The sequence below is a fragment of the Lagenorhynchus albirostris genome, chromosome 17, assembly GCF_949774975.1.
Source record: "Lagenorhynchus albirostris chromosome 17, mLagAlb1.1, whole genome shotgun sequence".
Lineage (NCBI taxonomy): Eukaryota > Metazoa > Chordata > Mammalia > Artiodactyla > Delphinidae > Lagenorhynchus > Lagenorhynchus albirostris.
This window is the reverse complement of record NC_083111.1, coordinates 79,016,138-79,043,734: the sequence shown is the minus strand read 5'-3', so window position 1 is coordinate 79,043,734 and position 27,597 is coordinate 79,016,138. Positions and strand designations below refer to the sequence as shown.

Below are 27,597 nucleotides of genomic sequence, written 5' to 3'. Positions count from 1 at the left end.
AATCTGAGGGTGCTGATGCCCTGTGTATCAGCCCGACAGCCACCTATGAGGGCGTTGACGTGGTGACACAGGGCGGCAAAGCGTCGGGCACAGGACGGACTGGACAGATGGACACACCTCCTCCGCGTGCCCCACCGCCCTGCACTTTCACTTACCGTAGTTCTAGACTATTGTGAATTAAAATTACTTTTCTGGCCATCTTTTATAATCCTGGGTTTTAAAATATCTGTTCTTCACATTTTTTTGAATTTCAGTAAATTGTAAAATGGCATTGAAAATAAGAATGCCTTATTTTACTAGATTTTGGTATCAGACATTATGGGTAAAATAACATGGCTATAAAAATTGAAAGTCTCCTACAATATGGACCAACTTGAAAATATGCAGGGTTTGGGTTTAAAGCCCTGTGTGTTGTGTCTTGTTCCCGCTATGAAGAACGTACAGGCCTAGATTTGAACTTTTGTCCTTTGGCTTCATAGCAAAGCATAAAGAGCTGCAGCATGAACCCTGCCCAAAGATGAAGGCCATAGTTTTTTTTTTTTGTTTTTTTTTTTTTGCTGTACGCGGGCCTCTCACTGTTGTGGCCTCTCCCATTGCGGAGCATAGGCACCGGATGCGCAGGCTCAGCGGCCATTTCTCACGGGCTCAGCCGCTCCGCGGCATGTGGGATCTTCCCGGACTGGGGCACGAACCCGTGTCCCCTGCATCGGCAGGCGGACTCTCCAACCACTGTGCCACCAGGGAAGCCCAAGGCCATAGTTTTTATATTGTGAAGGCATATGTATTATTCTGCTTCTTGCTTTCCATTCCAGACATGCTCTTTCCCCATTGCATTTTATCCCCAGGTGGTATACGTTGTTTCTTCTGGAGTTTTGAGTTAATATGTTCCATTTTTCACCTGGGTGGAGGAGGAGGCGGTCTGAGCACATGAATTGTTACCTTGCAGAGTCCTGGTGGGAGCTCTTCAGTAAAGAGCTGTCATTTGTCTCTGTCGCAATTTATACAGTCCCTTTTGTTTGTTCAGAAGTAGAAGAGGTTGAACAAAAACCCAGCAGAAATGAAGGGAAGCTTTTGACTTCCTTTAAGTTGTGTGTTGACGAGATAAATGCTGTGTAGGGCAACATAATAAGTACCTGCTAATAAAATGCATTCTCAGTAGAGCAACCACACACATAAAATAATGAGGTGAAGAAAAACTATCAGTATGTCAAAATCCCCAATATATTAACTGCATTTACTAGTTATGGGAAAATACTAATTTGCCAAGTCGTAGGTGAGCCAAAGTAGAGCATCCTGGGGTGGTATCAAAAGGGGCACTCCGCACCTTCTCGAAGGATTTAGTCTTGTGGGACACCGTGGTCTAGATGGTGCACGCTATTCAGCAGTGGAGTGGGGCCTGCTTTGCTGCTCACTTGCCCACCATCTGCTGCACGGAGTGCCAGCCTGCCACTCTCTCGGGCAGGCTGCCATTTCTGGTGCAGGATATGGTGACACATTCTAAGGACGCACCTTGTCTCCCAGGTCATCCTTTCTCATCTCTCTTCCACACAGACTATAAAGTGATCTTCCCAAAGCAGATATTTATCTATAGCAATCTATGTGTGAAGGCTGGACAGCTGGAATTAAGACTTTTTTTTTACCCCCCAAACCCCAGCCTAGCATAAAGTCTGGCTCATAGGGGCTCAATACGTGCTTGTTCAATCGAATTGCTTGTTTTCTCTGCATTATTTCCTCATCAGGAAGGTGAGGATTATGTCTACCTTGCTGTGCTGGTGTCGGGAGTTGAGGCGCTGTATGTAAAGAGCTGGAAGCCTAATATATGCTCAACACATTGTAATTCTTATTGTTTATATTGATTTGTTTCTGACTTCCGAAGCGTTTCAACATATGCAGGTCTTAAACTGGAGAACCGTACAGTTTTCTATTTTGATGGTATGTGTATCATTCATGGGGTAGTTGAATGGCCTTGGACAAGATGCCGGTGTCCCTGGCCTGGGCTGCTCTGTGTGTAGAATGGAGACAGTACAACGTTGTTCCAGCAAGGAGAACAGTGCAGAGAAACGTATGGGTTACGATCCTTGGATTGAGGCAGACCTGGGTTTGCCTCCTGTGTCTTCTACTCATTAAATGTAGCCTTTGAGAATTTACTTACGTTACTAAGCCTGCTTTCAACTGTAAGATTAAGAAGATAATGTCTGATAGTGTCTGGAGGATTATCAGAAATAACGTGTAGCAGTCACTTGGCATCCTGCCTGCAATAGTAGAAGCTCAATAAAATTAGCATCTTCCTTAACTTCACCTACTTGAAAAGTCAGTGTTTCTCCCCATAATGCTATACAGTTCTTTCCAGCTTAAAGAGCTTTTGGTGGATGTTATCAGAAGTTTTAGCAGCAGAGTAACCTGTTAAAGTTATAAAAAGAGAGTTTCTCTGCAGGATTTTCATAGTTCGGTGGGAACAGATGGGGGGAACCTTTTGGCTGTGTCTGACTCTAATCGGACCAATTTCCTCTAAAAAATGGTTATCTTGGCAGGTACTTATTTATTGCTAAGGATGACTAGAATGATTAAAATATAGGTTTCTCTGTATCTGGCATATGTCAGAGTAAGAGAAGAGGAATTTCTGAGTATTAAATTCAAGCCAAAATGGAGCAGTACGGTTTTCACATGGAAGTATTGAGTCTGAAATTTGAAGCAACTGGGAAAGGGTGTGCACACTACCTGGACCAGGACCGTGGGTTTGGCGTAGATTTCCGGATAGGAATCAGCACGAGGAGTGGGGGTGGGGGGTGGTGGTCGGGCTTCCCAGGTGTGACCTCGGGCCAATCACTTCTCTGATCCCTGGCCTTCACTTTCCTCTTTGGTAAAAAATGAAGCAGTGAGACCGAATGACCACTCATACGTGTATATTCATTTATCACATTAGCTCTGTATTAGGTATTGCATCTCAGAATTGATTGAGAATTTTGAATCTATTAATACTTTCTGTCATGTCAAGTGAGGAGTTGAAGATGTGCTCCAGTAACTTGCTGAGCACTGGAGAGGACAGCTGACCTGGAGCCCTTATAACAGTGGCCCTCAAACTTCTCGATCATGGCCCATAGTAGGAAGTACACTGCGTGTGAAAAAACACACGTTTCATGAAGCGACACCCATTCTCACTGTGTGTGGTGTCCCCTATTGGTCAGCTTGGGCCACCGTAACAAAAATACCACAGCCTGGGGGGCCTCAACAACAGACATTTATTGTCTCCCAGTCCTGGAGGCTGGAAGTCTAAGATCAAGGTGTCGGCAGGGCTGGTTCTTCCTGAGGCCTCTCCTTGGCTGGCAGATGACCACCTTCTCCCTGTGTCTTCACGCGGTCGTCCCTCTGTGTGTGTGTTGCTGTGTCCTAATCTCCTTTTCTTATAAGGACACTGGTCATATTGGATCAGGGTCCACGCCTATGAGCTCATTTGACCTTAACTACTTCCTTAAAGGCCGTCTCTCCAGATGTAGTCGTCTTCTGAGGTACTGGGTATTAGGACTTCAACAATATAAGTGTGGGGGGTGGGGAGACACAGTTTAGCCCGTAACGTGGAGTATGTTCCATCCCACCCCACCCCACCCCACCCCACCCCACCCCGTCCCGTCCCATCCCGTCCTGTCCCGTCCCATCCTGTGGGATGCTGCTCGCTACCCACTAAACTGATTTTTTTAAAAAAGTATTTATTTATCAAGCAACCCATACATTGTTAGTATAGACATCATGCAAGGTTAAAACATATTCAAACATCAAGATCCACATTCAGGGCTTCCCTGGTGGTGCAGTGGTTGAGAGTCCGCCTGCCGATGCAGGGGACGTGGGTTCGTGCCCCGGTCCGGGAAGATCCCACGTATCGCGGAGCGGCTGGGCCCGTGAGCCATGGCCGCTGGGCCTGCGCGCCCGGAGCCTGCGCTCCGCAGCGGGAGAGGCCACGGCAGTGAGAGGCCCGCGTATTTTTCTATAAACTTTAAATGGCAGAGCTGTTTTTGTCTTCTTTGTCCAGTGATAACTTTAGACATATTTTCCATTGACAATATCATAAATGCCATAAAGTTCTAAGCACGTTCTAGAGGCTGGAAGTGTGGGGTCAAGGTGCCAGCGTGGTTGGGCTCTGGTGAGGGCGCTCTTCTTGGCTGGCAGATGGCTGCTTTCTTGTGTCCTCACGTAGCAGAGAAAGAGGAAGAGAAAGAAGAGGAAGAGGAAGAGGTGTGAGAGAGAGAGAGAGAGAGAGAGAGAGACTAAACTGATTTTTATGACCCACAAAAAGGTCAAATAGCTCACAGGCTGTTACACCCTTACTTCTCTTTTAGAATCGGCAATGGGATTTAAATGGAATGGGCTCGTTTGAAATGAGTCACTTGCAGACTTCCCCAGTGTCCCTTGTGACCTGTGCTCCGCATTTGTTAGCTTCATTTACATGTGTCGCACGTGGACGGAATCAAGCTGTTCGGCCCGTGCAGCCGTCCTACTGGTATCCTGCTTCACTGATCTGAGAGAGAAAAAGAAGGCACCAGTTCAGGCTTTTCTGGATCTCATTTTTAAAAAGAGATTGAGATAAATTCACATTAATATTTATCAAGCAGCCTCTCAGTGGCAGAGAACTATTTTAGTGGAAGAAATGGCATATTCCTTAGCAAAATGAATGCAGAGACCCTTGGTAGGACGTGCAGGGTTTAGCTCTTCTCTGGGTGATGACCTCTACAGATAGCCCCCAGCTTTCAGGGAGGAGACCCTGGACGCAGCCCACAGAATACCGACGCCAGGGGACAGAGCACCAGCCCCCGGCGCCTTGGCTTTTTCTGCCTGTGAGCATCCCCGGGGTCTGTGTTACGTAGGCAACTTGAAGCTGTGCCGAGGCCGGGCTGTTGGATGGTTGGTGCCCACCTGGGCTCACGTGGCTGATGGCCGGCCCTGGCCGACTGCGGCCCCTGCACATCGGCGAGTCTGTGCTCCTCTCTAATTGCCCCTGTGTCCATTCCACGGCTCTCTTGACGTATCAGTCATGTTTTATGCACATAGCGGGGTAATTTTAGTGGCACTAGGGAAGGTACAGAGGTCCAGGGGCCTGTTTCTCCTGATGTCAAGGTTCTGCTGTCTGCATGAATAACCCCAACAGTGGGAGAAGGGACAGCTCTGTGGGTGTGGGGAGAAGGGTGGTGTTTGATGTGGCTGTAGATGGATTTGGAGGAAATAAAACAACTACACAGAGGGAATTCCCTGGCGGTCCAGTGGTTAGGACTTGGCGCTTTCACTGCCGTGGCCCGGGTTCAGTCCCTGGTCGGGAAACTTAAGATGCCGAAAGCTGCGCGGGGGAGGGATGCTCGGCTGTGGCTGGGCTCTCCCACTCGCAGAGAGAAGACGAGATGGGACCGGCGTGGCAGCAGAGGGGGGGCACGAGCAGTAACAGCTCCTCACCTGCTCTGAGACTGAGTTTGTTCATCTCTAAAGTGGGGGTGATTCAATGATGGAACGAGCCACGCTCCATACCCAGCAGAGCACCTGGCATTACAGGAAGGCAGTTAGTGTTGACTCCTTCCTTATTGCTTACCTCAAGCCCCCTTTGTTCTGATGTTTTAGACTCTAGCGAGACAAGTTAACAGCATCACCAGCAGCGCCCTGCATGTTGGCTGATGACCATGTGCCTCGTGCTCACAGCCCCTCCTGGGACCCAAGCAGCCCCTGTGCTGCTGAGGAAGCAGGCCCAGGTGCAGGGTGGTGGTGGTGGGGAAGGCAGGTGTCACGGGCACAAACCTGTCCAGCGGGAGGTGGGGCAGAGGGAGGTTCAGATGCAGGTGTGTGAGGCTCCAGTCCACGCTCCCTCCTCTCTTATGTGTTCCCACATCTCTGATGGCCTGATCCCCAGTCTGAGTTCTCAGTTCTGCTTTCCAGATGGAACAGTCCTCATCTTCGCATTTGAGCTGGTGCTCATATGTTGCGATCCCGGACTTCCAAAGCTAGATTAATTCATTTTCTCACTTGCCCAGCCAGTATTTGTTTTTTTAGAGTGTCTGCCTCTTGTATCTTTCCTCAGTTTCAGCACCTTCAAGGTGCAGACACATGACCGGGCTTTGCCTTAACAAGGGTTTCTGGGTCCTGAGAGTGTGTGATAATCATGGGCGTGCACTTTCTGTACTCTGTGCCCTTACAGGGGTGAATTGCCCTAATCCTCACAGTTGCCCCAAACGGGTAGCTACTGTTCTTAGGCTTATTTTACAGTGAGACGATTGATGCATAAGGAAATTAGCTAGAATGCCTAAGGTCTGCTATGTGGTATTTGGAGGAGCTGGGACTTGGGCCCTGGCCATCTGGCTCTGGAGTCCATGCTCTTGTCCGCCGCTGGCCTCGATCACCTTCTGTTGCCTGAGTGCACGCATTGACGGTTGATCTTGCTGCCCTGCACTGTGACAAGGAGCCAGACCCGCCAAAGGTTGCATTGGGACATCAGACATCACACTTCTGGTTTGTCTCTGTACCAGGGTTATCTACCAACTTAGATACAGTTGTCATTTATTTGAAAGACAAAGATTGGATGAGATAGAAAATGTTAGATTTAATTTATTCAGTTTCTCCTTCATTTTATCGCCAGCTCATTACTTTGCTGCTCAGCCCAAAGAAAATGCATTAGAAATTTGCCACTGTCAGTGTCAGAGTAGATTGAGCCTTGGCCTGGGAAAGGTGCTCTCCTGGGCGTTTCATCCTGATGGGATGGACCCTCACACTCTCGCTTCACTGTGTCCTGGAGCCGAGGGAGGGCAGGAAATCCGAGAAGTGATGCATTTTCCAAACACTGCCGGTGCTCCTTGTTGTCGCGTTCCCATTCTCTGCCTGCAGTTCCACATCAGCCCTCGTGTGCTGCAGAGCAGACAGCGGGGAGCCAGAGGAGCCTGGGGCCAGGAGCCTCACTGCACTGCAGCTGCAGCTGCCAGCGTTAGGAGTATCTGTAAAAGGAAGTCTTTTGTTGGGCTGTAACTTGTGACTGGTATGTCATAAGATCAAAAAGGTTTTTTTTTTTTAGTTTAAATGCTGTGATATGGAAGTGCATTTATTTCATGCACATACTTCTCCTTGGGGAAGAAACCAGAGCAGCTGGAAAAGAAACTTTGGCTTAAAAAATTATGAAATTAATGTTACCCCAAAGGTAATTATTTGAGTTATGAAAAACAAGGTTATTAAAAACTAGAAATTACAAAGTGCATCAATGAGGGTGTACATTTAAAAAAATTCTGTGAAGATTTGTGGTGGGGCTTTAAGAGTTAAGCTCTTGTTGTATTCAGTATGTACTTGTATTCAAATAAAAATTTGCTATTGATTTCACACAGTTACACATTCGGTCCTGACTTCTGAGCTTCAATTTCTAAGTGAAGGCTGGATGTGTCCTTTGAATGGCCTAGGACCCTCAGTTGAATTAATTCTTTCCCTTGAGGGTGTTACTGTTTTCTTACTCTTGGAGGCTTGAAGCTTTTGGAGTCATCCTCCAATTGTCCTCCTTCTCCTATATCCTGTGAATTGCTTGGGTGTATTCCGTATCCGTTCTAATGCTTGAGCTTTTCTCCCATGGGATTCCTCCTCCCCCTTCCGCCATCACTGTCCTGGTTCAGACTTCCCTCCCTCCTTCCTTCCTTCCTTCCTTCCCTCCTTCCCTCCCTCCTTTCTTCCTTCCTCCCTCCCTCCCTCCCTCCCTCCCTTCCTTCCTTCTTTTTAATTTCTAATGTCCATTTGTTTATTTCTTTTACATCTCTTATTGTTTGGCCGGTACTGCTTTTTGTGTTCTTTTTAGAAAAATAGTTTTAATTGCAGAAAAGTTTTCACATAAAAATAAAATAAGCCTCAGACAGAATAATGGCCATAGATGCAAAAATGCTGCCTAGTGAGTAGGTTAGATTTTTTTTTAACATCTTTATTAAAGTATAATTGCTTTACAATGGTGTGTTAGTTTCTGCTGTATCACAAAGTGAATCAGCTATACATATACATACATATATCTCCATATCCCCTCCCTCTTGGGTCTCCCTCTCACCCTCCGTATCCCACCCCTCTAGGTGGTTGAGTAGGTTAGATTTTAAGGAGAAAATCATTCGATTCATGCCAAAGGCTACAGAAGTATCTTAAATAAAAATTTAATTAATAGAATTTTTACAACCTTTATCTCCTTGAAAACAGCTCGCTTTTCCAAGCTGATTTCAGTAATTCCCTCAGTGGTCTAAGATTTGCAAGATATACTGGGATAAACTGAGTTGATTCAGACTCATTCTGAATGGGTCCTTTTCTAAAATAGTATTTATTTACACAAGTCTGCTTTTTTTTTTTCTTTAGCATCTTTATTGGAGTATAATTGCTTTACACTGTTGTGTTAGTTTCTGCCATATAACAAAGTGAATCAGCTATATGTATACATATATCCCCATATCCCCTCCCTGTTGCGTCTCCCTCCCACCCTCCTTATCCCACCGTTCTAGGTGGTCACGAAGCACCGAGCTGATCTCCCTGTGCTATGCGGCTGCTTCCCACTAGCTATCTGTTTTACATTTGGTAGTGTATATATGTCAATGACACTGTCTCACTTCGTCCCAGCTTACCCTTCCCCCTCCCCGTGTCTTCAAGTCGATTCTCTACGTCTGCGTCTTTATTCCTGTCCTGCCCTTAGGTTCATCAGAACCTTTTTTTTTTTTTTTTTAGATTCCATATATAGGTGTTAGCATACAGTATTTGTTTTTCTCTTTCTGACTTACCTCACTCTGTATGACACACTCTAGGTCCATCCACCTCACTACAAATAGCTCCATTTCGTTTCTTTTTATGGCTGAGTAATATTCCATTGTATATATGTGCCACATCTTCTTTATCCATTCATCTGTCAATGGACATTTAGCTTGCTTCCATGTCCTGGCAATGGTAAATAGAGCTGCAGTGAACATTGTGGTACATGACTCTTTTTGAATTATGGTTTTCTCAGGGTATATGCCCAGTAGTGGGATTGCTGGGCCATATGGTAGTTCTATCTTTAGTTTTTTAAGGAACCTTTATACTGTTCTCCATACTGGCTGTATCAATTTACATTCCCACCAACAGTGCAAGAGGGTTCCCTTTTCTCCACACCCTCTCCAGCATTTGTTGTTTGTAGATTTTTTGATAATGGCCATTCTGAGTGGTGTGAGGTGCTACCTCATTGTAGTTTTGATTTGCATTTCTCTAATGATTAGTGATGTTGAGCATCCTTTCAAGTGTTTGTTGGCAGTCTGTATATCTTCTTTGGAGGACTGTCTATTTAGGTCTTCTGCCCATTTTTGGATGGGGTTGTTTGTTTTTTTGATATTGAGCTGCATGAGCTGCTTGTATATTTTGGAGATTAATCCTTTGTCAGTTGCTTCTTTTGCAAATATTTTCTCCCATTCTGAGGATTGTCTTTTCGTTTTGTTTATGGTTTCCTTTGCTGTGCAAAAGCTTTGAAGTTTCATTAGGTCCCATTTGTTTACTTTTGTTTTTATTTCCAATTCTCTAGGAGGTGGGTCAAAAAGGATCTTGCTGTGATTTATGTCATACAGTGTTCTGCCTATGTTTTCCTCTAAGAGTTTTATAGTGTCTGGCCTTCCATTTAGGTCTTTAATCCATTTTGAGTTTATTTTTGTGTATGGTGTTAGGAAGTGTTCTAATTTCATTCGTTTACATGTAGCTTTCTAGTTTTCCCAGCACCACTTACTGAAGAGGCTATCTTTTCTCCATTGTATATTTTTGCCTCCTTTATCAAAGATAAGGTGACCATACATGCGTGGGCTTATCTCTGGGCTTTCTATCCTGTTCCATTGATCTATATTTCTGTTTTTGTGCCAGTACCATACTGTTTTGATTAATGTAGCTTTGTAGTATAGTCTGAAGTCTGGGAGCCTGATTCCTCCAGCTCCCGTTTTCTTTCTCAAGATTGCTTTGGCTATATGGGGTCTTTTGTGTTTCTGTACAAATTGTGCAATTTTCCGTTCTAGTTCTGTGAGAAATGCCATTGGTAGTTTGATAGGGATTGCACTGAATCTGTAGATTGCTTTGGGATGTATAGTCATTTCCACAAGGTTGATTCTTCCAATCCAAGAACATGGTGTATTTCTCCATCTGTTTGTATCATCTTTAATTTCTTTCATCAGTGTCTTATAGTTTTCTGCATCCAGGTCTTTTGTCTCCTTAGGTAGGTTTATTCCTAGGTATTTTATTCTTTTTGTTGTAATGGTAAATGGGAGTGTTTCCTTAACTTCTCTTTCAAATTATTCATCATTAGTGTATAGGAATGCAAGCGATTTCTGTGCATTATTTTTGTATCCTGGTACTCTACCAAATTCATTGATTAGCTGTAGCAGTTTTCTGGTGGCATCTTTAGGATTCCCTAGGTATAGTATCATGTCATCTGCAAACAGTGACAGCTTTACTTCTTTTCCGATTTGGATTCCTTTTCTTTCTTTTTCTTCTCTGATTGCTGTGGCTAAAACTTCCAAAACTATGTTGAATAATAGTGGTGAGAGTGGGCAACCTTGTCTTGTTCCTGATCTCAGAGAAAATGGTTTCAGTTTTTCACCATTGAGAACGATGTTGGCTGTGGGTTTGTCATATATGGCCTCTATTAAGTTGAGGTAAGTTCTCTCTATGCCTACTTTCAGGAGAGTTTTTATCATAAATGGGTGTTGAATTTTGTCAGAAGCTTAATCTGCCTCTATTAAGATGATCATATGGTTTTTATCCTTCAGTTGTTAACATGGTGTATCACATTGATTGATTTGTGTATTTTGAAGAATCCTTGCATTCCTGGGATAAACCCCACTTGATCATGGTGTATGATCCTTTTAAATTGCTGTTGGGTTCTGTCTGCTAGTATTTTGTGGAGGAGTTTTGCATCTATGTTCGTCAGTAATATTGGCCTCTAGTTTTCTTTTTTTGTGACATCTTTTCTGGTTTTGGTATCAGGGTGATGGTGGCTTCATAGAATGAGCTTGGGCATGTTCCTCCTGCTATATTTTGGAAGGGCTTGAGAAGGATAGGTATTAGCGCTTCTCTAAATGTTTGATAGAATTCACCTGTGAAGCCATCTGGTCCTGGGCTTTTGTTTGTTAGAAGGTTTTAAATCACAGTTTCAATTTCAGTGTTTGTGATTGGTCTGTTTATATTTTCTGTTTCGTCCTGGTTCAGTCTTGGAAGGTTGTGCTTTTCTAAGAATGTGTCCATTTCTTCCAGGTTGTCCATTTTATTGGCATATAGTTGCTTGTAGTAATCTCTCATGATCCTTTGTATTTCTGCAGTGTCAGTCGTTACTTCTCCTTTTTCATTTCTAATTCTGTTGATTTGCGTCTTCTCCCTTTTTTCCTTGATGAGTCTGGCTAATGGTTTATCAATTTTGTTTATCTACTCTAAGAATGAGCTTTTAGTTTTATTGATCTTTGCTATTGTTTCCTTCATTTCTTTTTCATTTATTTCTGATCTGATCTTTATGATTTCTTTCCTTCTGCTAACTTTGGGTTCTTTTTGTTCTTCTTTCTCTAATTGCTTTAGGTGCAAGTTTAGGTTGTTTATTTGAGATGTTTCTTGTTTCTTGAAGTAGGATTATATGGCTATAAACTTCCCTCTTAGAACTGTTTTTGCTGCATCCCACAGGTTTTGGGTCGTCATGTTTTCATTGTCATTTGTTTGTAGGTATTTTTTGATTTCCTCTTTGATGTCTTCAGTGATCTCCTGGTTACTTAGTAGTGTATTGTTTAACCTCCATGTGTTTGTATTTTTTTACAGTTTTTTTTCCTGTAATTGATATCTAATCTCATAGACTTGTGGTCAGAAAAGATACTTCATACAATTTCAATTTTCTTAAATTTACCAAGGCTTGATTTATGACCCAAGATATGGTCTATCCTGGAGAAAGTTCCATGAGCACTTGAGGAGAAAGTGTAATCTGCTGTTTTTGCATGGGATGTCCTATACATATCAATTAAGTCTATCTTGTTTAATGTGTCATTTAAAGCTTGTGTTTCCTTATATATTTTCAGTTTGGATGATCTGTCCATTGGTGAAAGTGGGGTGTTGAAGTCTCCTACTATGATTGTGTTCCTGTTGCTTTCCCCTTTTATGGCTGTTAGCATTTGCCTTATGTATTGAGGTGCTCCTATGTTGGGTGCATAAATATTTACAATTGTTATATCTTCTTCTTGGATCGATCCCTTGATCATTATGTAGTGTCCTTCTTTGTCTCTTGTAATAGTCTTTATTTTAAAGTATATTTTGTCTGATGAGAATTGCTACCCCAGGTTTCTTTTGATTTCCATTTGCATGGAATATCTTTTTCCATTCCCTCACTTTCAGTCTGTATGTGTCCCTAGGTCTGAAGTGGGTCTCTTGTAGACAGCATATATATGGGTCTTGTTTTTGTATCCATTCACCCAGTGTATGTCTTTTGGTTGGAGCATTTAATCCATTTACCTTTAAGGTAGTTATTGATATGTATGTTCCCATTACCAGTTTCTTAATTGTTTTGGGTTTGTTATTGTAGGTCTTTTCGTTCCCTTGTGTTTCCAGCCTAGAGAAGTTCCTTTAGCATTTGTTGTAAAGCTGGTTTGGTGGTGCTGAGTTCTCTTAGCTTTTGTTTGTCTGTAAAGGTTTTAATTTCTCCGTCGAATCTGAATGAGATCCTTGCTGGGTAGAGTAACCTTGGTTGTAGATTTTTCCCTTTCATCACTTTAAATATGTCCTTCCACTCCTTTCTGGCTTGCAGAGTTTCTGCTGAAAAATCAGCTGTTAACCTTATGTGTATTCCGTTGTATGTTATTTGTTGCTTTTCCCTTGCTTCTTTTAATTACTTTTTTTGTTTAATTTTTGATAGTTTGATTAATATGTGTTTCGGCGTGTTTCTCGTTGTGTTTATCCTGTATGGTGCTCGCTGTGCTTCCTGGACTTGACTGACTATTTCTTTTCCCATGCTAGGGAAGTTTTCGACTGTAATCTCTTCAAATATTTTCTCAGACCCTTTCTTTTTCTCTTCTTCTTCTGGGACTCCTATAATTCGAATGTTGGTGCATTTAATGTTGTCCCAGAGGTCTCTGAGACTGTCCTCAATTCTTTTCATCCTTTTTTCTTTATTCTGCTCTCTGGCCGTTATTTCCACCATTTTATCTTCCAGCTCACTTATCTGTTCTTCTGCCTCATTTATTCTGTTATTGATTCCTTCTAGAGTATTTTTGATTTCAGTAATTGTGTTGTTCATCATTGTTTGTTTGCTCTTTATTTCTTCTAGATCCTTGTTAAATGTTTCTTGTATTTTCTCCATTCTTTTTCCGAGATTTTGGATCATCTTCACTATCATTACTGTGAATTCTTTTTCAGGTAGGTTGCCTATTTCATCTTCATTTATTTGGTCTTGCAGGTTTTAACTTGCTCCTTTGTAATATATTTTTTTGTCGTTTCTTTTTCTTTTTTTTTCGGATGGGTGGTGCTGTATTCCTGTTTTACTGGTTTTTTTGCCTGAGACGTCCAGTACTGGAGTTTGCAGGCATTTGGATAGAGCTGGGTCTTGGTGCTGAGATGAGGTCCTCTGGGAGGCCTCACTCCAGTTGATATTCCCTGGGGTCTGAGTTTCCCTGTTAGTCCAGCGGTTTGGACTTGGAGCTCCCACCACAGGAGCTTGGGCCCGACCTCTGGCCTGGGAACCAAGATCCCGCAAGCTTGAAGACAATGTGGGCAGTTGAAGTAAGGACAGGAAATTCCTGTACTGTGTTTTTTAATCAATGTTTTTTAAAGTTGAAATATAGTTGATATACCGTGTTGTGTTAATTTCTGCTGTGCAGCAAAGGGATTCAGTTATACATATATATATGCATTCTTTTTTTAATATTCTTTTCTGTCGTAGTTTATCATAGGATATTGAATGTAGTTCTCTGTGCTCTACAGTAGGACCTTTTTATTTATCCATTCTGTATATAAAAGCTAGATTTTCAACACCTGTTTCTTGGATTGGTGCAGTAGACTCCTAGCATCATGTCCTATTCCTTCCTTTGCTCCTTTGATCCATTCTTCACACTGGAACCAGAATTATCTCCCTGAAGCACAAACTAAATCACATCCTTCTGCCCCTTAAGAAACTTGCAGTGACTGACTGTCCTCCGTCTAGTAAATTCTCAACTCCATCTCAAGGATGCTCAGGTTTGATTCAAACCATCTTTTTAGCCTAATTTCATACTTTCTCTATCTACATAATCTGTATTTCATATATATTGGGACTTCTAATATCATATGTTTTTTCATGCTGTTCTATGGTAGCTTGCTCTCTCCTTGTACTTTTCCTGTTTCCCATGTTATTAAGAGGGTAATAATTCTTTCCTCTTCACCTCCTCATTACCTTGCTTAGTTCTCAATTAAGCACCATTACATTATGTCCTGAGATCAATTTCGCCATCTTGTTCCCTCACTAGATTGCAGGCTCCTTGGGGATCAGACTATGTCTTACTTATACACCTTTCATCTTTTGTCATTTTGGACAATGCTTTTACCAAGAAGATAGTCAATAAATGCCGAACTGAATTAACTTAACATTACCTTTCCTAAATTATTTCTTAGTATGTATTTGTTGAGACCCCACCAGTTGTAGAAGGAGGCTGAGGAGTTAGGAGATCTTGTTGTCCTTGAAGATGTGGGGATCCCGCTGAGTGCTTTAAGGCTGGGCTTTTCCTTTTATAGGGCAGATACTCGATATCTGTTAAAGGAAGGTTGAGTGAAATACGAAATAGTTTTAGAAGAAAGGGAACTGGCTGAGCCTGGCAACTGATTACAAATGAGAGCCTGGTGGAAGTGGAAGGCACACTGAGCTAGAATAAAACCTTTCTAAGCTTCAGTTTGCTAACCTGTAATACAGGGAGAGCAGGGGCACCTCTTCCTTTAGGTTTTCGGATGATTTAATGAGATAAGACGTGGAGGGTGCTGCGCACAGTGCCTGGCGTGTAGTAAGTCCTCGTTAAATGTTGGCCGCTGCTGCTGCTCTGGTTTCTAAGCATTGCCAAGGGCAGCTGTGGGGCTGGGGAGGGCTGTACATGTCCCTACAGTAGACACCTCTGTCAGATTGGGGAACCTCAAAAGCTCCTGATTGATGTTGTAGGGTGCTACTTTCTTCACTCCTGTGTAATGTTGATAAATAAGCCCTGATTTTTCTTTAGAAAACTTCCTGAAAACTCACTTTTGAGTAGTTTTGGAATAATTGTTATTATACAAATAATGTATGTTCCTTTTAGAAGTCTTGAAATGTATAAGCAGAAAGGAAAAAATGGTGTATAATCCTACATGGGCAAACACACACACTGTTAACGTTTTAGTGTATTTCTTTTGTTTCATTTTCTATTTAAAACAAATTGGATTGATTTTTGAAATTTCATTTATTTCAAAAATATTATCTTGAATTCTGATTTTCCATGTATTGTAAGACATTTTTCATATTACTGCAGACTCTTTATAAATGCCGTTTTCAATGATTGCATAAATTTGCATTATGTTTCTGCACCATGGCTTATCCAACCATTACTTCATAATTGGATGTGCAGATTCTTTCTAATTATTTATTAAGTGTCTATTCTTAAGATCATTTTCCCTTCTGGGAGTTATATTGAGATCTCTAGAGATATTTAAAATTTTTCTAGGTAGCGTTTTAAATAGATGGTTAAGTAAAAGATGATGGCTTAACATCATTGCCTTTCGTTTTGGTAGAGCGTGTTTATATACTTGAAAAGAACAAGGGAAAATATTTAGTCTCCTTGTCTACTTGAATGATTGCTTCTCCGGGCCTCCGACCTGTCACTATGTAAATTAAGTGAAAAACAAGTATAAAGCAACACTGATGGGAAGCAGTTACTGTGGCTCAGTGCCGGTTTATCTGATTCAATCAGCCTCCTGTTACGGAGAGGCCTGTTTTCTTGGTACATGACAGGGCTTATTCTGTATCTGCTGGTTTGGCAAGATCATTCATCTTTGTGGTGGTGGCACGTGACTCTTTCAACCTTCGTAGTTGGACCATTATGCTGCCTGGATGTATTTGCAGAGTGAAGAAAAGCCAGGTTGATTTTTCTTGCTTGTCAGGTGCTCAACTTGCTGGATATGACGTTTCAAGATATCTGTGTTTTCTTCTGTATTTTTACATATTGAGGCAATCTGGGTGGGCAGCACAATGAAATGGAAAAAGCAAAAAGTTTGAGCTCATAGCTCTGAGTATGAATATAATTTAGCCACTTATTACTGGCATGACCCCAGGAGAGTTCGCGTGACCATTCCAAGCCTCAAATTCCCTATCTGTAAAATGGGCACAGTGATGCCCAAGGAAGTCACTCTGAATGGTGGAAACAGAACTAGGTATGAGGACCCCGGACTTGAAATCTCAGCCTGCTCACTGGCAACGTGACCTCAGAAAAGAGATCTGGGGGACTTCCCTGGTGGTCCAGTAGTTAAGACTCTGTGCTCCCAATGCAGGGGGCCTGGGTTCGATCCCTGGTCAGGGAACTAGATCCCACACACAGCAACTAAGACCCAGCACAGCTAAATAAGTAAATAAATAAATAACAGAGCCCCAAAAAACCAACACCACTATCACAGAAAGAAATGATAATTCTTTAATAATTCATTAAAACATTAAAAAAAAAGAGAGGTCTGGGATCTTGGCTCCTAAGTGTTCTTATCCCTACAGTAGGGCTAGGGGTAGCATGTTGCTTACTGGGTAAGTGGTACCGCTGAGTGGGACAATGCAGGGGAAGCCCCCTTGGACACGTACCTGGCTTTTATGCTGCTGCCTGTCGGTGCTTTAACTCACTGCCCAGGGGACCAGCCATCGCCTACTCACTTCCCGCCTGATTCTTAATTTGCTGCTGTTGGGTTCCTGCACCCACTAGTTTCTTTTGAAGGTAGCAGATGAGCATGTAACTCCCACATGTGGCGATGGGTTTTTAGTCTCATCCTAATTGACCTTTCTATCCCTTTCACCTCCATTTCTCTTCTTTCCAGAAAAACTCATCTTTTGGCTTCTTGAGCCTCATCCTGAGCTTCTGGGATTGTTTCTTTTCAAACCCATTTACTAGTTCTTCTTTTCTCAGTGCGCTTGACCTCTGTGTTCCCCAGGGCGTTGTCCTCAGACCCTCTGTTTTTCTCCTGTCACCTTTACACTTCACCTGGGAAATGTTATCTTTGCTGATTTTTGTGGTACTTGGGATTCCGTCTTGTTCTGAGTCTACTTTCCTAATCATCGTCCAACAGCTTTCTGGGTCTTTTCATCCTTCTGGGTAGTACCTGCATGCTTCACATTCGACATGTCTAAACCACTGTCTTCAGATCAGAGGACCCCTGACTTTTCTCTTATCCTGGGTTTGCATCTTGGTCAATGACCCTGTCCTCCACCTGTCACTCCAAGCCCTTCTCTTTCTCCTTTTCTGCCTTTATTTAGGAGAATAAAATATTTCCTGTGTTCTATTTTGTCTTCTCTATTGACTTTAAAGCCACATCTCTATTTTTTTCTTACTTGCTCTAGAGATTACAGTGTGCATCTCTGACCACAGTCTACCTTCAAGTAATATTATACTACTTCCCTTTTTGTACTTGGTGTATTAAAGAACAGTGGAGAGTGAGGTGAATAATACTGACCCTTAGAAGAAGGTGCTGCCTCTTGTGTCGGCTTCACTGTCGGATCCTTGCCAGTCTGATGTGTAGCTGAGCTGGGGGTAGGCTTTGCTGTGGCTCGCTGATAGCTCATGGCATTTGGAGGGTGGGGTCAGGATTAGACCTTTTACGGGGCGTGGGCTGTGGGTGCAGGGGAGACTGTGGGGTTCCGTCTGTGCTTTACAGCCAGCTGCCGGCTTTCCCACCACAGGCCATCGTTCTCTGCTCTAAGCCAGGCGGCACGGTTGGTGGGTTTAGTGGGGCTCTCTTTGGTCTCCAGTCCCACTTCTGGCTTTCTGCATTCTGTGTGCTTCCTCTCCGCCCTGCCCCAGCTTTCTGTAGGCCACTTTCTTGCACGCAGTGAACATCCCTAGAGCCTTGGAGGGATTTCTTTCAGCTTCTCTGTCCTGCTCCGGCCTTTGATGGCCTTGGCCTTGGAGGAAGGGGTCCCTCTCGTTCTCCTGCCCCGGGCTCAGCAGGCCTCTCTGCTTTTACTTGGAGAAAGTGCATTGCGCCTCAGTGCACCTCTCAGCTCTTCTGGCTTGCCCAGATTTCTGCGGGCAGCTGCCTTACATCTGGGGAAGGTTCTGAGAACCTCAGGAGGGGGTCTTCCTCTCAGCCCCCAGCCTGCAGTGTGCTACACCCTCTGCGAAGGCCCAGGGAAAGGATGAGTGTGTAGACTTGCTTGGTGGCTGGGTTCCTGTGAGTTGGAATCCATTGTCCCCACCATGGGCAGTTGGGAGTAGTTTGTGAACAGTTCAGCTCTTTTCTCCTTCCCTTCCTCTTTGTCTGACTCCCCATTTCCTCCTACTGCTCTGCCAGGGACGAAAGCAGCTGTGGGTCTTCTCTCCTGGGAAGGCTTGCCGCTCTCCAGGATTTAGTTCATTTACGTTCCCCTTCTGATGGATTTTGAAAAGGCCCCCTTTATACCTCATGCAGCTGTCCCCGTGGTGTGGCAAGGCCATCTGGTGTCACCCTTTCCGTTTGACCTGCCCTCTCTTCGGAGTCACTTTCAGATGGATTTGGCAGCCTTCAGGCCTGCAGAGCTGACTGGAAAAAGCCCCAGGGGAACCCGTGCAGCGAGTCCGGGGACGCGGCTCCTCCCGGGCACCTGGCTCCGGGCCCGCTGGCTCGGTGACATGCGGTTGCTCTCCCTGCCCCATGAGGAAGCCGCGGGCTCTCCTGGCTGCTCAGCCTCTTGGCGGTGGTTCTCTCCATGCCTAGAATCCACACACGCTCCCAGGGACAAAGTGGATGCAGGAAGGGGGTTCATCTTCATGAGTGCCCCTTCCCTCTGGACTCTCAAATCTTTGTTGCCTTGACAACTCTCCAGTGCCCCTCCTCTTCTGTAATACTTTTGTTGTGGCTCTTTTAGTTCTTGGTGGCAGTGTTGTTTGCTGTGAGCTACTCCAGGAGTGGAAGTTGTCACAGTGGTGTTTGTAGTGGAGATTAACTTTTTCACTGGCAGTGAGGTGCTGTCGGATGAACAGGTGTAGTGTTACAGAGATCCCGGATTGAGGGTGATCCCCACCTTCCCAGACTACTAGTTTTGTAGCTTTGAGCTAATCTCTGCCTCTTCCTGAAGCTCACTTATGTCTTAGTAAAATGGCATCACATACACCATTTGTGAGTGGAGAATCATAATCTTCACGATCCCTAATGTCCCTAATGTCCAGTATGCGTAATTGTGGGTAAGGACTGCAAGTATTTCTGCAGCGCTTTGTGCTAAGAACAGTGCTGGCCCCTGTGGACGTGCTGTAGAAGTGAAAACTGCCTGCAGCAGACCTGAGCTTAGTCTGTCATTCTTTGTCTGAGTGTTTCTACATTTCTTCCCTTGGACACGAAGCCTCCTTTTCTGCCCAGCAACTGTGTATTCATCATCTGTTGTCAGTAGTGAAATTTCTACAGCAACTGTCACAAGCCTCTGAGGAGTCCTGTGTTCCAGAGAAGGTCCCGCATTGTAGACCTGTGTGAAGTATCAAGATTTGACAGTCAGTGTACCGCAGAGCCTGTACCGTCCTCGCCTGCGGCAGTCCCGTCGCCGTTCCCATGCAGGTCCCCGTGCTGCCGCACCATTCAGCCCTTGATGTCCACAGACGTTACCAGCCTTAGCCGATTCCCTCTCGCACGTGCCTCAGACAGCTTCTCCGTCAAGTTCTCTTGTGTATGTACAGCTTATAATGATATGTCATTATTCATCCTCTGTCCGTATTTTTGTCATATTTTCCTTAAAACATAGCAAAACGTCCAAATAACGCACTCATTGTTTTTGCTCTGAGTCCCAGGACCCTTGGCAAAGACCAGATGTTGCCTCTTCTATAAAACCTTCTTTGGCCAAATTACATGTCTCGTGTGCTCTTCTCCCAGACTTTGATCCTGCCTCTGTAAAGTCACTGATAAGGAGCCGTAATGTCCTCTTTTGACATTGTGTGCTCTTTCAACTTGGGACACCCCAAAAGTAGAGCCTGTCGTGCTTCTGTGTCCCTGGTGCTCAATGCTGTGGGCGCCTCATAGGTGTTTGATGAAAGCTGAGTGGATGAGGGCTTGAATGAGTAAAGTCAGGGAAGGTTAAACGAAGAGGAAGGAAAACAGTAACTTGATGAGTGAAGAAAAAGTGATACGAGTAGTAGTGAGTGGTGGAATGCATCACATGATTATTTCAGCTGCTTGTTGAAGTAGAAAATACCTGGAGAAGAATCACCTCGGTGGGGGCCACGGTCCTTAGTATCGACACGTAGCACCCAGAGCTCCTTTGTGGTTCCCACCGCGGTAAGGTGCACAAAGAAAAGGTGAGGAGGTGGTCAGCCTGCACAGCCTGGCTTCTGTTGGTGAATCAATGGCTGTTTCTCTCATTTTATTATTTTATTTTACTCTTGCCCACAGATTGATTCTGTCCTACCTCTTTGGATAAATGAGGCCAGCCGACTAACACATAGCTCTTTAACACCTTTTGTCATCTAAATACTCTTGACAAATTAGGGGAAAACCAAAAAAGGTGACAAGATGCTTTCCCTTTAAGGAACTTGTAGTCCAATGACCTTGATTTTTAGCTGTCAGAACTTAAACAAAATTTAAAGAAAAAATCACAGTCTCACCACTTAAAAAATTTGGTAAGTGGACCTGTGTTTTGTCAAGACCTAGAGAGACAAGGAGAATCTGGTGGCGTTGAGCACCCAGCCTCCAGATTCCTATCTCTAAACACTGAAAGGATCCTGCGCTCCTTGGAAAATAGATTCTAGACCTGAGGCTGGAAATGAGCTAGAAAGATAGCAAGCTGTTGACAATCTTGGGCCTTCTCTAAAGACATAGGAACCAACCTGCAAGGGCTGCCGAACATGGGACAGTTTGAACATCCAAAAAGAATGTGATGGAAGCCAACTGAAATACCAAATACCAACTGAAATACCAAATACCAAATAAAAATCCACCAGTGCATAGTGATACTGAGTCATATACGACTTACTGGTCATCTTTGGAGGTGGTAGGGACACCAGTTCTCTCTCCAGTAAATGAAGGGACAGACTCATTTGTCAGCCCTCCTTTCTGTGTCGTCTGTCTCAGGATCACCAAACGGTTGATGAGGGAAAATCCTTTTTAATTAGAGAATTAAAAAATTACCACTTTAGAATCCTTGATAAAAATAGATCTGGGCAACAACATACAGCAGGTGCTCAGCTCTGTCAGGAGGAAGGTTGATGAGAACTTTCTAACGGATGGACCACACTGACAATTGAACATAAGCATTTAACCCTGGAAACCCCACTAAAGTGACAGTGAAGTTGTCAGGTAGTGGGAAGGCAGGGAAGAGGCCCCAGAAGGCAGCGGTGCTCTGGGGGTGATGTGACGAGGGCCGTGACGGTGGGAGAATTAGCTGTAAAGCATCTCATGAGTTGATCGTGTCCCCAGATCTCCTTCTCTGCTCCGGAAGCAGGTGGCTGTCCCTCTGCCGTCTCCGCAGAAGATTAGTATTTCGCTTGACGGAGTAAAAAGAAAGCATATGTGCTGGAGTCACAGGCACAGCTGGAGAGCAGGGCCCTGTTGAAACCGAGGGGACTAAATGCATATGGGGCGTTGACCGCTTCACCTGGCTTCCACAGCCAGTCTTATACCCCACATGGGAAAGTCTTCCAGGGAACAGTGCCCAGAAGAAGAGGCTGAAGTACAGACACGGGAGATTCTCAGAAGGAGATCCTGCAGTGCGTCCCTGCGTGTCCGTCCTGTTCTGTGCAGCCAGCTGAGCAGAACACCCCGGGTACTGTTCCTTCTTGGGTAACTTTGCAGGTGGCACCGGGCATCATTAATAGGTTCATTCCTTTCTTCATTTCAGCAGGGTTTACTGGGAGGGCATAATTCAGCCTTATAATAAGGTACCTAAACCACGAGTGCTCTACCCAACATTAGGCAAATTAGGTCACTTATATGTTATCAGCGGGAGCCCCTTGGGAGATTTGTCACCTGTAAATTGAAGATGATTTGATTATTTAAAGAATTTTGTTCATGCTGCAAATTAACATTACTGTGTCGTATCTAGATTAATTCTGGTTGCTTTTCTGCCCCCCTGTTCTCTAAGGAATGATGCTTAGACACAGAAAAGCCCTGTGGCACAGTTAACCCATTAATGTATGTGCCTGAGATCTAGTCATTCTCTGCCTGGATCTTGTTTTGTATGGTCGCCGGTCAGTGGAGCCGGCAGCCTCACCGCGCAGCCCTGCACCACTCTCTGTGACGTCCTCGAATTCCCTGCAGGCACCGGTATGACAGTGGTGACAGTGCCATCGTTCCTCTGAGCTCAGTCTCATGTCCACCAGCCACTGTTTTTAATTCACCCTTAGAAATTCTTTAGATGGGAGGTTAAGGTTTCCCATCAGGTGGTCACACCACAGATGGGGAAAGACCAAGCCATGTACTGGAACCTGGTCTAACTTCATGGCCCAGAGTCTCGCCCCCATGGCTGTGCCGCTCTGTCCCTCTTCTCTCCAGGTCCTCCACCCTCCCTGCCAGCAGTGACAGGAAACAGGCCAGGAGTGAACCCCCGATCCCTGACTCCTTAATTCTTCCAAACAGTGTGGGAGTGTGGAGATCACAGGCTGAGGGCCACACACGGGATTTTTGACACGACTTTAACTTCAGTTGGGCTCGGTTTTCTCGTTTGCAAAATGGGCACAGTGATGCCTGCCTTTCCGAGTTACTTCGAGTTTTCCAGCAGGAAGCGCCCTTGAGCTCCGGAGTGTTACAGAGCCCGTGAGCACGTGTCTAGGGTGCGTCATGGGTGATAAGCAAACATTATTCACTATTACCTGCATCCTCTTCTCCTCCCTCCTAGTGAAAGGGACAGGGATGGGGTGGAGAAAACCAGCCTTATCTCACAAAGCTCTACTTTTACATAAAAATACTGGTTTGTAATTATTTGCTTAAATATCTGTTATACAGATGGACTGTACACTCCTTGGGGACAGGGCCTGGCATTTTGCTTGGTACCTAGTAATTGCTGGAAAAATATTTATTAAGTAATAAAATATTCTCCAGTCCTGCCTGCCCATTGACCTTCTTGGAATTTGATAAGGATTTATTATCTTGGAAAATGAAATCTCCTAGAAGATGGTGACTTAATTTCCTTTTTATCCACAGGCCCTTAAATGGAGCAGCTGCTAGTGATTATTTAAGTAAATTGAATAAAGCTGCTATTTTCTTTTTGTCTCTTTTGGTCACTGCCCCTTTATTTCTCTCAGAAGACTGGACTCACTGGACTGTTAAGTATTTGGGTTAAGAATTTTATTTTTGCTCAAAAAAATAAAATAGAGCAAAACAACCCCCCCCACTCCCCCTTTTCTTTGGTTTAATTAACCTTTATTTTGTTTTTATTTTCTCATCAGAAAAAAAGGATGTGACGCAAAGCCTGGAGAACTATACCTCCAAGTGTCCCGGAACCATGGAGCTCATCACCCTCCCCGATGGCCTCACACTGCCCCCGGTGCCCTTCACCAAACTTCCCATCGTCAGGTAGGACAGGCTGGCCGGGGTGCGGAAGGTGAGCTTCGCTCCCAGCGTCTGTCTTTGGTCTGATCAGGGATGCAGATCTTTAGAAGAGTTCCTGGTTTGGGTTGGCTGTGTATCTGGTCTGTCATCTCGTTAAGTCGCAGCCATCGCCTGTGAAGTGTGTTTTATAGACCAGAGAATCAGGCCAGGGCCATCGGAGAACTGCCATGGTCACGTGCTTGTCTGCCAGCAGAGCCCCGCAAACCCGTGTCTGCCCGGTTCCATGGCCGAGACGTGGCCCTCTGTGCAGTGGAGGCCAACCAGGCCTTGTGGCGCTCGCACTTACCCGCATCCGGTAGGGCCCACTTTCCTAGACTGTTCACCCCTGCGCACGGGCCCGGGGGGGCGCCTGCACCTCGCTTGCTTTGAGTGGCTTACAAGACCATCTGCGGCCTGCTCTGTCTCCAGACTGACTGTGAGCCCCTTCCTGGACCCCCAGCCCTGCACGCCCTTCTGGAATCACTGAGTAGGCAGAATGTGCGGGGGGGTTTCATTCCTCTGCTCAGGCTCCACCTTCTGCCTGCAGCGCCTTTCCCTCCCTTGCTCTGCCTGGTGACGTTCAGGCATCTTTCAAGATTTAGTTCAAGGATTATCTCCTCCATAAAGCCTTTTTCTAGAGCCACCCAGATAGAAATAATTACACCTTCTGTAGAAATTACCAATTATTTCAATGCAAAGAGTAGAAAACCTAGCAGTGGATCACAAATAAGAGGTGATTTTTCTTATTTATTAAGAACTTGGAGACAGGTGGCCTCTCTGCAACTCCTTCTTTACCTCCTGATGACCAAATAGCTGCTGCAGCTCCAGATAACACATCAACATCCAAGACAGGATGAAGGAAGAAGGGGCAGGGCCAGGGAACCTATCTTTTGTTTACTAGGAAAGCAAAAATGATCTGGACGGATTCATAGTAGGCTTCTGCCCCAGTCTCCTTGACCAGGAGTGCATCTCGTGGCACCGCTAGTTGTAAGAGAGGCTGAGGAAATACATGTTTAACTCTCCCAGTCTCTGTACTGTAGGTGGGATAAGGAGAAGGGGGTTAGAAATGGTGCTGGGTTAGCCAGCCAGCAGTATCTCTTATGTCTTTCTTCTGTTTCATTTACAGAACTTGATTATACGATACATCTTTGTTCTTTTTGACTGAGGGCTACCTGAAGAGGGCTTTCTTTGTCTTTGTAGCCCTTGGGTGCTCATGTGTGTTTGGTGAATGAACAGGTCTACCCATCAGAATTCTTTGCATAGCAGTTGGCAGAATACTTGACCCAGACTATCTTAGGCAAAAGGGAATTTATGGCACACACACCTACAAAGTCCAGGAGAGGGATTCGGGCAGGGCTGGGGCCAGGCTTCAGGCCACCTCATCAGAACCTGTCTTCTCTCCCCTCTCAGCTGTGCCCTCTGCAGTGAGGCTTTAGTCTCAGGCCCCGGGTGGCATCATGGGGGCAGCCGCAGCTCCTCATCCTGCAGTGTCCGGGAGAAGAGAGAGGCAACACCTGTGGGGGAAAGACGAAGCTTCTTTCTTTCAGGAGCCTCCACAAATGCCCTTTGCTCTCCACTGCCTCTGTTGGGGTTGTGGACTCAGATCTGAGTCCCTGCTCCCAGCCCTGCGTTAGCCATTTCTTCCAAGAGCCCTGGTCCTTTCAGTGGAGAATGGAATTTAAGTTAAGATCTGGGTGCTGTGTGTGCTCCTTACCATTGGGGTGTTGCTGCTCGCAGTGGATAGAACTAGGCAATATCTGTTTATATACATACGTTACTCACTGCATGTTCATGTCCATGGTTATTTCTGCATCTATTTCTGTGTATTGGAAACCGTGAGTTCATACTGATACCTCCAGTTCCACCCAACATCTTAGGGGATCCTTCTACTTTTCTGAAATCTGTAACTCCCTTCTCAGACTGGGGGAAACCTGTCTCCCATTAGCCTCAGTATGGTTACTCATTTGGTCAGTTCCCCTGCTGGTTACCAGTGGTTATCAGGTTGACCTCCCTCCCCATGGGGAGCTCTGATGGCCAGGCTGTGCTGCTGCCCCAGCCCCCCAGGCCCCTCTTGCCCCACTCCGGCCAGCATGCCCTCTGCCCTGTCGCCTGCTCAGATGCGTACCTGGCTTTGCCCTCTGTAATGGACTCAGGGCTGAATTGCTGGGGCAGGAGAGAAAGGGGAAGGAAGCTTCTTTCCCATCTATTCTCATCAACAAATAAGCTTGCCCTTCAGATCTTAGTCTAGCATGAACTGGGCTCGCCCCAGAATGGTTTCAAGTAATTGTGATGCAGGTACACATTTTGCCGTGTTTTCATAAAACATTTGAGGCAGCTCATAGAAATGTTATGTTAAAAATAAAGTCACCAGAGTGAAAGGTAAGTAAGGGTCCTACATAATGGCTGGAGATGGGGGAAAAGCATGATTCTGTTAATCATGTGTCAATAATTAACTAACAATGGGTATAGGGGCAAATGTGATTGGTTACAAAACTCTCTGTCTCACAAGCAGACACAAACCAGTCACACTGGAGAAATACACCTCTTCACAGTAAGGAGGCTTGTGGAAACCCCTCTTGTGGGTTCTCTTAAAGGGAACATATTGAATAATGTCCTCAAAAATATCCCTACAAAAATCTGAAGCAGGTTCTCATGGTTGTTTTGTTCGTGACATTCCTCAGTGCAAACTACAGGCTTGATGCCAGAGGGGGTTGGGTACACCCAGCTCTCCCAGAGGACAGAGCAGTGTGGTCCAAACATGCAGCTCTGCTGTGGACTGTGTCCCCCCAAAATTCATCTGCCAATGACCTGACCCCAGTGGGATGATATTTGGAGGTGAGGCCTTTGGGGGCTGATTAGGTTTAGATGGGGTCACGAGGATGGGGCCCCCATGATGGGATTAGTGCCCTTATAAGGAGATGAAGGGACCAGAGCTCTTTCTCTTCTCCACATGAGGATGCAGTGACCATGTCTGTGAGCCAGGGAGAGGGCCCTCAGCAGAACCCGATCATGCCGGCACACTGGTCTCAGACTTCAGCCTCCAGACTGTGAGAGATGAGTATTGTTGTTTAAGATGCCTGGACGATGGTATTCTGTTAGAGCAGCCTGAGCTAAGACGAGCAGTCTAATACAGCAGTCTGGACTGTCCCAGCCATACGTAGTGTAATGGACGGACTGTTTATACATCAAGCACTCCTTCATGAAGGTGATTTCTCGTAAGTCAGCTTTTGGCAAGAGTCAGGCAGCAGCGAATTCAAAGTTATATTCTCAGGAGAAAAAAAAGGGTGATGGTAGGTGCTCTGTGATGCTGACTGAGGGTGGCAGACCCATATTACTGGTGTTCAGTCAGGACCTGGAGCAGGGTAGGTGACTTTGTGTGGAATGGTTGTGTTCACACTGCGTGTGGGATTGTTGCTCTGTCACACAATCAGTGTTCCTCGTCTCTCTCTGGAGAGGGCTGACACAGTACCCATGGACCCGGCCAATGTTTTTTCTTAGAAAACTAGTCTGGGATTATTTTGATGTTCTAACCAAATGTTTCAAGGACCTATGCCTGGAAAACATGGACTTAATGTTTAAGTCAGTTTAATTCAAAACAAAAATTCAAGTCAGTCATTGCAAGACACCCCCTGTAGCTATAGGAAGGGCTTTGAAGACCGAAGCTCCTGAAAAATGTCCATATTCATGAGTAAATGATCAGACTTGCTGAATAGAATTGTTAGACATGAGCTAATTTAATGTTAGTGGTGCCTCATATTTATACTTCTGGTTTTGGAAGAGATGAGTGGAGCCTTTTTTTTCTGGTGAGGACTTTCCTTGTTTTTGACAATAAAGGCATTTCATCAATTTATAGGAAAATATTTACTTGTTCTGTGTAGCATGGGAGCATGAACTGGGTTCACCCAAAAGTTGTGTGCA

General features: G+C 44.8%; 1 protein-coding gene across 6 annotated transcripts in view; it reads left to right on the top strand.

Moving 5' to 3' along the window:
• TRAPPC9 (trafficking protein particle complex subunit 9) overlaps positions 1-27,597 on the top strand; it is a 526,641-nt gene that overhangs the window by 102,988 nt on the left and 396,056 nt on the right. For all 6 annotated transcript variants that reach the window (XM_060127570.1, XM_060127568.1, XM_060127569.1 and 3 more), the window contains one exon: positions 23,538-23,664. In XM_060127570.1, the coding sequence (XP_059983553.1) occupies positions 23,538-23,664 (127 nt within the window). The remainder of the gene's footprint in view (positions 1-23,537; positions 23,665-27,597) is intronic.